At 28.8% G+C, this 11596-nt stretch overlaps 3 protein-coding genes across 3 annotated transcripts; 1 reads left to right on the top strand and 2 right to left on the bottom strand.

Annotated features, from left to right (window-relative positions):
* Nucleotides 1-452: 452 nt before the first annotated feature.
* Nucleotides 453-1244, bottom strand: PmUG01_06013000 (deoxyribose-phosphate aldolase, putative; the record flags this gene model as incomplete). Its single annotated transcript, XM_029003696.1, has 1 exon — nucleotides 453-1244. The coding sequence occupies one exon, from the start codon at nucleotides 1242-1244 to the stop codon at nucleotides 453-455; it is 792 nt and encodes a 263-aa protein (XP_028859789.1).
* Nucleotides 1245-3342: 2098 nt separating this feature from the next.
* On the top strand, nucleotides 3343-5535 carry ROK1 (ATP-dependent RNA helicase ROK1, putative; the record flags this gene model as incomplete). The annotated part of the gene is made up of 1 exon (XM_029003695.1): nucleotides 3343-5535. One exon carries the CDS (start codon nucleotides 3343-3345, stop codon nucleotides 5533-5535), a length of 2193 nt encoding a protein of 730 aa, XP_028859788.1.
* Nucleotides 5536-6596: 1061 nt separating this feature from the next.
* On the bottom strand, nucleotides 6597-9856 carry PmUG01_06012800 (endomembrane protein 70, putative; the record flags this gene model as incomplete). Its single annotated transcript, XM_029003694.1, has 7 exons — nucleotides 6597-6840; nucleotides 7035-7116; nucleotides 7286-7353; nucleotides 7556-8434; nucleotides 8717-8820; nucleotides 9113-9490; nucleotides 9764-9856. The coding sequence occupies 7 exons, from the start codon at nucleotides 9854-9856 to the stop codon at nucleotides 6597-6599; spliced, it is 1848 nt and encodes a 615-aa protein (XP_028859787.1).
* Between the last annotated feature and the right edge of the window lie 1740 nt (nucleotides 9857-11596).

Below are 11596 nucleotides of genomic sequence, written 5' to 3'. Positions count from 1 at the left end.
TATAATAAATGGTTCCCATCTCAGGTGTCCTGTAAATTGCGTTTTGTGGTTGGTTTCTAGTTATTAGTGTGTAGTACGTGCTTTTGTTTACTAGTGCATATATAAATATACAGATATACAAACAGGTATGTAAAAAAAAAAAAAAAAAAGTTCATGAAGCGAAGCGGTTTTTAATACACGACATAACGTGAACCATGTACGTACAAACTTTAGCAAATTTAGTTGCAGCATATTTTGCAGCACAAAAAAAGAAATACAATTTGTTGTGTTATGTTACAGTATCTTAATTAAAAGGGGGTTGCGCCATTTTATTTTATTTCATTATTTTACCATCATTTCGTTATTCTATTATTTTATTATTGTTATTTTTTTTTCTTTTGTTTTTATTCCCGTACCCCTTTTCTTCTTTGTTATCGTTCCCTTTTGATCGCTACAATATGCACTACTTATTCCTAAGATGGTGGGCACTGCTGAATAACTTTTCTCAATTTGGGTACTAGTGAAGATGAACCAATACGGAAGTTATTCGGATGACATGCAAGGGCACTTAAAAAAGTTCTTGCTAGCAAAATATAATAGCTAGCTAAATTTAAATCTGTTACTCCTCCTGCTACTTTTAACCCAATTTTATCTTTTTTTTCAGGTTTTTTTTCTATATACTGTTTTATTGCCTTAATAATTGATTTAACAGAACTAGGGGTTGCATTCACTTTAACCTTGCCAGTAGATGTTTTAACAAAATCAGCATTTCCTTCAAGTACTGCTAATGTTGTTTTTATAATTAATTCTTCAGACTTAAGTTCACCAACTTCTATTACAACTTTTAGAAGTTTATTTTTTAATATATCTTTAACATTCTGGGTTAAATCAGTAGCTTCTTTCAATCCTTCGTCAACATTTTGCAAAATTTTTTTATAATTTATAACTAAATCTATTTCATCAGCTCCATCATTTATTGCTTTCTTTGTGTCTTCTAAAACTTTTTCCATACTATCTGTACCATGTGGAAAATTTATGACACAGGCAATTTTTGGTTTAAATGGGTTTATTTCTTTTTTTATTTGTTCATTAATAAATTTAACATATTGAGGGTACACACAAACTGCTGCTGCAAATGGACAAGTCTTAATAGACTCTTGACACAACATTCTTATATCTTCTTCTTTGTCATCGTCCCCCAAGAGTGTATGATCAGTTAAGCATATAGCAGTCCACGCAGCGAAAGTTTCTGTATAGTTTGCCATTTTTTGAAAAAAAAAAAAAAAAAAAAAAAAATGGGCTAATTAGCAAGAATAAGGAATAATATTCCAAGAATTTACCTGACCTGATCAGCTTAATCAATTTGCGTAATATGAACAGTACATGTAATAATATGTAGTGTTATTAAACTATCAAAAGGGGGTTTTATATGGGTGTAATAAATAAATAGGGGAGAAATAACCTTCCTCTTGAAAGCTTTTTGAACAGTACTACTGGGAAGGGCGACAAGCACTGGCTATGTATAAGTATATGTATGTTCGTATGAATGATGGAATGTTCGTGTGAACATACATATATATATATATATATATATATATATATATATACATATGTGTCATTCATATGTGTAGGTGCAAAATTGTAATTTCAGTTTATCATCAAAGTTCAATAAATTAGTCTACTGACTGAAGTATTTTATACTCGTATACATTCAATTGAGAAAAAAATAAATTGTCAATTTTTTTTTATGACTTTTAACTTTTAATTTTTCACTTTTGCGTTAAAAAAAAAAAAAAAAAAAAGAAGAGTATTTAATATATTTACGTAAAATTTAGTGCAACAGTCGTCCTTTTTTTTGAAGCAGTTCACGGAAGTACTACACATATATATATATATATATATATATACATAGACATATACTTACGCATATATGCATAAAATTTAGCTCAAAAGAGTAACCTTTAACGGAAGAATATTCATCATGACGTCTTCTGCTTATTTTTTACACGCGCCAAAATTTCTGTACATACGTGCAATGAAGAAAAAGGGATATATGGATATTCTTCCGGGTATTGTACATACAATACTCGCATACGTGTAAAAATACATACATACAAACGTAAATGAATACATAAAAGAAAGAATGAATGAATGAATGAATAAATAAAGGAATATATTGTAAAATAAATTGAAAAATAAATTGAAAAATAAATTGAAAAATAAATGAATGTATAAATAAATACATGAATAAATTCGACGTAATTTGAGCACACAGAAATGTATTAATAATAAAGAGTAACAACTCGTTCGAAACGAAATTCATATGATGCTACACTGGCGCTAAAAAAAAAGAATAGAGACTGCAAGGAAAAAAAAAAAAAAATAATAAAATAAATAATATAACATTAAGAATTATTATATATAACACAAAACATACAACATGTTACAACATATTACATACTATATATTACATTCTACATATTACATGCTACATATTACATGCTACATATTACATGCTACATATTACATGCTACATATTACATAGAATATATAATTCATCATTTATGATGCAACATGCACAATTCTGTGGGTAAAGAAAAGGGTAACTACAAGCTTACCCTCAAATAAATTTCATCGGGATAGAAAATAAGAGTCATAGGTATTCTGCATGTACGTAAAATTAAAGAAAAAAAAAAAAATTAAACAAAGTAAAATTATTGTTAATTGGAAAATATATGCAATTATTCGTAAAAGTTATGCGCATATTTATAAATGTACTTCATGTATATATGTATATTTATGTATATGTTTGCATACGTTTAAATACGTTTGCATATGTTTGCATATGTTTGCATATGTTTGCATATGTTTGCATATGTTTGCATATGTTTGCATGTTTGCATGTTTGCAATGTTTGCATATGTTTGCGTATGTAAGCATACGCCGATACTTTTTAGATGACTACAAACTTGTCAAACATATTTTGCGTTGTATATAGAGTTCGAAGAAATAAAAAAAAAAAAAAAAATGACAGCAAAGGATTTTCATGTGATGATAATACACTTACTGTTTGTAGTACCTACAACGCGGAAAGAAAAAAAAAATTTCATAAAAAAATTTTGTATGAGAAAAAATAGAAACAATAATATAATAGAGGCAAAGCAGCTCGTTTGTTAATCGTATATATGCGCGTATTGATGTAAATACTGAAATATGTACTGATGGTATGTATATATATTTTTGTACAAAAGTATGTACGTAAGTATGCGAATTCTCGAGCATTTATTACCCGTGCTTGAGTTCGAAAAATACTTGTGTAAAATTTTTAAAAATAATGCTAATTTATAAAAAGAAAAGAAAAAAATGGATGTAGCTAGGCAGTTGATGTATGGATTGAATTTAAAGGGGCTTTTTAAAAATGACAATTTTCTAAGTTTGAAAGAGGAAAATTTAAAACCATTAAGAAATATATTAAAGATAAAAAAAAAGAATGAGTTAGATGATAATGATAACAAAAAGAAAAAGTTTTCCTCCAAATGTGAATCTATAACATTTGAACAGTTTTACAACGATGAACAGTTAATTAGCAGATATATGAAAGATAATGAAATTAACATAGACTATGTTCATTTAAATAGGAATGTAGTCCCCATACGATTTTTCGATGATATTGTTAACTGTGTGAAAATGCTAAGAAAGGATGGGAATAGAGCTGCTAAAGGAGTTAGTGGAAATAGTACTAATAATATTTATTCTGATAACAATTTAAAGGAGATACTGAAAAATAAGGAAGTGAAAAAAGATGGGCTTCCTTTTCGTCCTTTGGATGAAGTAAAAAAAAAAAATAAGCAAATTGGTGAAGGGGAAAGTGAACAAAATGAAGCGGTAAAAGGAGTAGAAAAAAAAAAAAAAAAAAAAAAAATCAGCAACGATGAAATTATAAACGAAGAATGTAAAAAATTAATGGATACAGTTAAAAACACTTTATGTTTTATAAACCCAACGTCTATTCAAAAAATTTGTATCCCTGCTATTTTAAGTGGTTTTAACACAATATGTATATCACAGACGGGTAGCGGTAAAACGTGTGCTTTTCTTATTCCGCTTTTGGTGAAATTAAATAGTTTAAATGTTGAGGGAGGGAATGACGTATTGTTGAATGGTAGTAGTAATGATAGCGTTAGTAGTAGTAGTAGTAGCAGTAGCAGTTGTAGTAATGATAGTGATAATAACAGTAAAAGTTGTGGTCGTAGTAGTAGCAGTAGTCGTAATAAAGTACGCGAAAAGGAGGACATTTTTTTTATTAGAAGTTTAATCATAGTACCCACGAATGAGCTAGCTACGCAAATTTATGAACAAGCAATAATTTTATTCGAATCGTTCAGAAAATATGTACTTATTCATCTGCGTAAAGCAGAGGACATAAAACAGAATGTGGATGTGTGTGTGTGCACACCGATGGTTCTTGTACATTTAATTGAAAAAAAAAAAGAAAAGGTAGCAAAGGTTGAAAGGAAAGCAAAGGAAGCAAAGGTAGCAAAGGTTGAAAAGAAAGCAGAGAAAGTAAAGGTAGCAAAAGAAGTAAAAGCAAAGGAACAAAAGGAAGAAAAAAAAGTAAGTTTAGAAAAATGCTTTTTTGTAGTTTTTGATGAAGTCGACAAATTATTTGAAGTCAATTTTTTGGAGCATTTAAATTGTTTATTAAAAGAAGTACAAAATAAAAAAATACAAAAAATATTCACAACAGCAACCTTACCAGGTAATACGAAAAGTTTTATAAGTACATTGTGTACAAATTATGTAGTTGTATTTTTTGGAAAAAGTATGAACACAGTAAATAGTAACGTGAGGCAAGAATTGTTATATGTAAATAATGAGGAAGAAAAACTTTTGGTTTTAAATAATTTAATTAGAAATAAGGAGATACATATACCTGCCTTAATATTTGTGGATACTATATCCAAGGCACACATGGTGTACGCGAGTTTGAGTAAAAGTAGTTGCATCAGTGCTGGGAAGAGAAGTGGTAATGGAATTTGTAGTGTTATTGGTAATGGTAATGGTTACAGTGATGATAGAACTTGTGCATATTCCTACATTGGCTTGTTAACCTCTGAAAGGACAAAAGAAGAAAGGGGAGAAATGTTTCAAAGATTTCAATCAGGTCATATATGGTATCTTATATGTACGGATGTGATGAGTAGAGGTATAGATATAAAGGGAATAGAAACAGTAATAAATTATGATGTGTGTTATGATAAATATAGTTATATTCATCGAATTGGAAGAGCATGTAGGTCAGATAGAAAAGAAGGAAAGGCTATAACATTTTTTACTAAAGATAATATAATATACATGAAGGACATTGTAAAATTTGTGAAAGGCAGTGGCACACAGGTACCTGCTTATTTAGAAAATTATCATTTTAAAAAAGTGCCCCAATTTAAGTATTTTGTTAAAATGGGGTCTATAAAAAAGAGGAAAATACTAAAGGGAAGAGCAACAGCAAAGAGGGGAAGGTACACAGGGGCAAGTTTTAAAAATGTGAAAAGGTAGAAGAGAAAGGCATAAAAGGGAAAAAAAAACAAAATAAGGAAAAAATAAGAAAAATAGTGAAAATAAAAAATAAGAAGAAATAAGGAAAATAGGGAAAAAAAAAATATATGAAAAATAAGAAAACACTTTTTTTATTTGAGGAGTGAATATGCTCTTGGTGAGTGCCTTATGTCCCTTTTTTTACCAAAAACCTGTTGAGTTTATTATTTTTTATTTTTTAATGAATAAAAGATTATACAATTTTAAAACATTTTTACTTTTTTTTCTTTATGTGAAAGCTTGTTCTGCAATAGGCTTCTTTAAAACAATGAAAAGATGAACGTATAATTTTTTTTTTCTTTTTTTATGTAAATTGACTTGTTAGTAAGGTTGTGTGTTATTTTATTTTTTTTAAGCACGCCTTGTACTGCTACGAAATAAAATTGTTTATCTCTTTTAATCTTATTAATAAGAGGAAGAAATCTAACGTTTAATTTGTGCTATTTTAATATGCTGTGTGTACAAGCACTTTTTGTATTCCATAAACCTGTACAGGTATGTATATATGTGCGTGTATGTATATACGTGTGCACACTAGCGTGTGCCTTCGGCAGTAATTTTGCCTTTTTCCTTAAAATATTTAAAAAAAAAAAAATGAAAAAAAAAAAGTGTATCAAATCGAAATATTGCGTATTGAATTAAAAAGCAAAAATAAAAAGTTTGAACATAGATATGGAATGGGGGGAGAGGGGGAGTGAAAATTTATATTGATATTCATCAAATGAAAAAAAAGAACAGCGAGCGGTTATACATATATATATATATATATATACTGCTCACACAAAATGTGTAATGAAAACATGTTGAAAATACATTTAAATATATTAAGAAATTACGGTCATATGTCCTATAAATTAATTAATCGTTTTTTTTAATTTTACAAAAAAAATAAAGTAAAATTCAGTAAAATAAAATGAAAATTATACATGTAGAGCATACATCATAACTGCGGCATGACCATATCTGCGGCGTGAACATATGTAGACATAGACACATATATATATATTCTCACACGAATGCATTTAGTCAACTTTTATGGATGAATATATTTTTTTTAAAAAAACGAAGGACGCCAAAAACCCTGCTGTTCCGGTGTAAATAAAACAGGTATAAGACATAATGATGGAATAGGCAAAGTAGATAAAGGTTTCAGCAAAGGTAGATATATTTAATTTAAAGAGGAAATAATAAATCGAATATAAAAAGAGGAAAATGCCAGATGATCCCGGAGCAATAAATGATTTCCACCACCAGTTGTAATCCTCGCTGTTCAGAAGAAAAAAAGGCACGCAAAAATGTGTGCACATGACCAAGGAAATATATATGAAAAAAGAAAAAGAAAAAGTATTCACATGAATATATGGGCATATGCAAATATGTACATATATATAAACTTATGCACACATACATACATACAAAGCACACATTTGAAGGGTAAAATGAAAGGAAGGGATGCCTACCATGACAGGGTGTAGTAGGTTATGGCTATTGACAGCTGGGCACTTAGCAATCCCAGCAGGAAAATTACCAAAAATAAAAATCCTGCACAAAAAAAAAAAAAAAATATTCACACGCGTAAACACATGAATATGCACATATATATATGCATACATATATATATATATATATATATATATATGTATGCATATATGTATATGGGTACACATATGCCCACACAGGCACCCCTTCCATTTTTTGTTGTTAAATGTACCAAATAGGTAATACATGTTGCTTTTCCACAGGGACGTAAACAAGAAAAACAGCTCTGTGTACATCGTTCTGCAGGAAAAAAAAAAAAAAAAAATAAATATAATAAAATAAAATAAAAACACATGAATAAGTCATCTTTTTTTTTTTTTTTTTTTTTTTTTTTTTGCGAACATGTAACGTTCCCAAATTTAACTGTTGTATGTTTTTTTATAAACTCCTGTCTGCTGATTTGTATTAAGCAAGACTTGACACATTTCTGTTTTCGTATTACGCGAAGAGGATTAATCCGACGAGGAAGGATGACGCGAAGAAAGAATTTAAATATGGCTGTTTGGGAATATGTCTTGGAATATTATTAACACGTACAGGTAATTCGATTGGATTTTTTTTGTTTCCTATATATGACCCAAGACAGATAAGGGGAACAGATATACCAAACCATAAAATGCATACAAAAGTTAAAGAAGCAAAGGATATGGCAGTATTGGAATGTTCATAATGTAAAACAAGATTAATAAGAAAAAAGATAAGAAATAAAATAAAAGGATAAATAAGGGATGTTCTGAAAATTGTTAATTTTACATGTTTGCTTTTGAACAATTTATATAATCTTGATGAAGAATAACCAGATATACTACTTATAAAGATCCATATAAAAAACATTACTTGTATATATCTATATCTTTGTTTATATTTATAGACTCCAATTAATAATATTAATGAACAAACAAGAATCATAAAAATTATTTGAATACCTACACCTACAAATGCAGAAAAAAAAGTTGAGTTCCTTGGTTTTCTAAATACATCCCCATGTACTAGTTTCCATCCTCTATCATCCATATCATCCGTTTCAAATATATTTGTATTAATTCTGTTATATTTATTTATATCTGTATGTAAAGTTTTTATTAATAAGGTGCTTATAAAAAATGACAACAGTATTACTAATATTATACTATTTATTATTGAAAACCAATGTATCATACTCTGATCATTCAAATTTCTGTAATAATGCTCAGATCTATGTCGCACAGATTTGTTACTCTTCACATATTTTATATCATACTTGAACGTTACGTATTTGTCCATATCCATAACCATGTTATTTTCGTTATTCACGCAGTCTTCATTTATTGAGAAATCCACACTGCAAGGGCCGAGGTATTCAGAGCGCGTGCACGCACAGACAGACACGGGGGGAAACAGAATAATGTACGTATGGATGAATAAAAGAACGGACGTGTTAACACGTAGATGGATATAGGCATGTACGAAAGTGTACACACAGGGATATATGTACATTCAAGTGTATTCAAATGGGGATATATTCATATTCAAGTGTGTGCAAACGGAGATATATGCACATGTGAACGTATGCTTAAGCTAGTACATGCACAAAACTTGACACGCAGCTTTGTTTTGTTTTTACCTCCTAGAATCTACTTCAAAACCTACGATATAGTTTTTGTCAGGATTCCCATCGCTGTTATACAGTATGGTAATTTTGTAGTGTGTGTACAGGTGGTAGCTCTTCTGCGGAAAAAAAAAAAAAAAAAAATAAAATAAGCGTGAAAATATGTTCATAAAAAAAAAGGTCAAAAAATAGTACGAACAAGAGTTCAAAATTATTGTGCGAAAAAAATCTCAAATAATTGCATATCCGTCGATTTATGTACGAACTTATCTAAGTACAATCATTTACTGCTTCTCCCCCCAAACGGTCATAGAAGCAGCATGAACAGTGCACAAATAAACGTATGTATATGTATAAGTATGTATGAGTGCTTGTGCGCATGCTTATCCTTTGTGATATTTCTTTACGTACATCTTTGATATAACCTATGGGTATGCCTGTGTAATAATACCCCTTCCGCCTGGGATCTTCTCTAAATATTTCCAAGTTATCTACTGAATATATCATATTATAATTATACAAAATTAAATGTTTGTATTTATTATAAACATCATCGTCAATATAAATTTTACAGTAAAAGGCACACTGCTTATCTTTCAAAAATGTTGTTTCTATTGATGTATTGTGTAAATTATCGCCTGACAATATTTTGAAAATATTAGGAGATTTATCTCCATTTATGTTATCAGCTGAACAAAGGGGAAATGAAAAATAATCTAAACTTGTAACGGCTCTTCGACTTGATAAATTTTTCACGCTAATTATAACTTTATCCCCTTCTTTGTACACCTGAGGGGGAGGGGACGATATGTATACAAGTATAAAATGGGTGCACACTGTGCCGACGAAGCGGTGCAGGTACATTGCATGCGCTCTACACATACATACATACGTACGCGTATACGTACAAATGTACTTACACACCTACATATCTTTACACAAATGGACCACCAAAAATGGGAGCATTTTAACGGAACAAAGTGGTATACTAAGTATACCCATGTATATATATGTGTGCACATATTTATGTTTTTTCTTTTATTTTGTCATCTGTAATGTTACCCGCGGATTCATTCCAGGAAGGTACGCTTCGACATTTTTGATAAAATAGAACGAGAATAAAAAAAAAGGAAAAAAAACAAACTTGTAATTCATTTTACCGAAAATTAGAAGTTGTGAACATGTTTAATGCCTGCTTTATAATAATACATTACACCCTCAAAATTTTAAAAATATGTGTTACAAATCTAAAAATATGCGCAAAGCTATTATTATGTTGAAGTATGTAAAACAGTGGGAATAAATAAAAAAAAAAAAAGAGAAAAAAAAAATAAATAAGAAGGTGAATAAACGGACAGATGAATGGATAATGCTATGTGCACATGTAAGTATAACAAAAAAGTACGTAATTTAAAACAAAAAAATATCCTAAACTTAAACAAAATAAAAAAAAAAAAAAAAGAGTCTAAGAATAGTAAACAAGAGTTAACTTAAGCTTTACAAAATTTTGGAAAGTGTAAAATGCTCAAAGGTCATGCAACATATGATGAGGAGCAATAATTATGAGTAATGCATACACATATATACATATAAACATATTAGATATATGTAAATATAAAGATACTAGATATATGTACATATAAGCACATTAGATATACATATATGTATATCTAATATGCTTATATGTATATATTAGTATTACCTTTAGATACCGCTTGACATGTATAGCAATGAGTGCGTGCGTGTATGCAATTATAGGCACTACGAATGAAACTAGTTCATGTGCTCTTTTTTCCGTTTTTTCAATGAAATTTATTAATTCTTGCTTGTTAATAACTTTTCACTTTTAGTTTTATACTTTTTTAATTTATGCTTTTTTTTTTTTTTTTTTTGTGAACATATTTAATTATTTTAAGCCTTCAGTTTAAGCTTTTAAAACACATGCTTTTAGCTGAGCTTCTGCATTCGTTTATTCGTTCTTTCATTCGTTTATTCGTTCTTTCATTCGTTTATTCGTTAATTAATTCGTTCATTCTTTTTTTTTTAAAGCTATAATTATCCCTATTTTTTGTTACAGAAAAAAAAAAAAAAGAGAAGAAAAAATCGGCATATTTAACAGTTACATATGTTTGCTTATGTATTATATGTATGCACTATATATGCGACGAAAGGGTTAAAACAAAATTATTATTTTTACCATTTTTTTTTTTTTTTTTTTATTTAAAATGGTTTATATTCTACACATTAAACAATAAATATTATCAAAAAAAAGAGGAGAAAAAAAAAAAATAAAAAAAATAAAAAAAAAAGGGGAGGGCATAGTTTAATTAATAAACAAACAAATTTCGTTTTGTACATACGTCCGTAAATACATTATGATCATGGCAATATCAATCTTGACTTTTACGCTTTGATTTGCCCTTCACATGTTAAGAATGTGGGTAATTTACTTTGCCATATTACGTTTCGTTTCGTTACGATACGTTATGTTACATTCATTATATAATATTGCATTTTATTTTTGTTTATTTGTTTATCTGCATGTTCATTCATTTTTTTTTTCGTTTTACTGAAATGTCAAGAAGATAAACCATCAGGAACTTATAGGCGTTTATAGCTTAATTTAAAAAAAAAAAAGTAAATACCGGACAAAAAAATTTCAGAGTGAAAACTCATTTTAGTATTACTTAGATTAGTCCAACCATTACCCGTTAAGATGAGTAAAACAAAGAGGTATAAAGAAAATAGTGTTGCCAAAAAGTGAGAAGTGCACTTAATAACATATACGTACACACGTACAAAACATGTAGATATGGACGAGTACACCCACACACATATATATATATATATATATATATATATTTATGTATTCATGTGTTTATGTGTTCATGTATT

Source organism: Plasmodium malariae (genome assembly GCF_900090045.1).
Source record: "Plasmodium malariae genome assembly, chromosome: 6".
Lineage (NCBI taxonomy): Eukaryota > Apicomplexa > Aconoidasida > Haemosporida > Plasmodiidae > Plasmodium > Plasmodium malariae.
The sequence above is the reverse complement of the archived record's forward strand: the minus strand, read 5'-3'. Positions and strand labels throughout refer to the sequence as shown.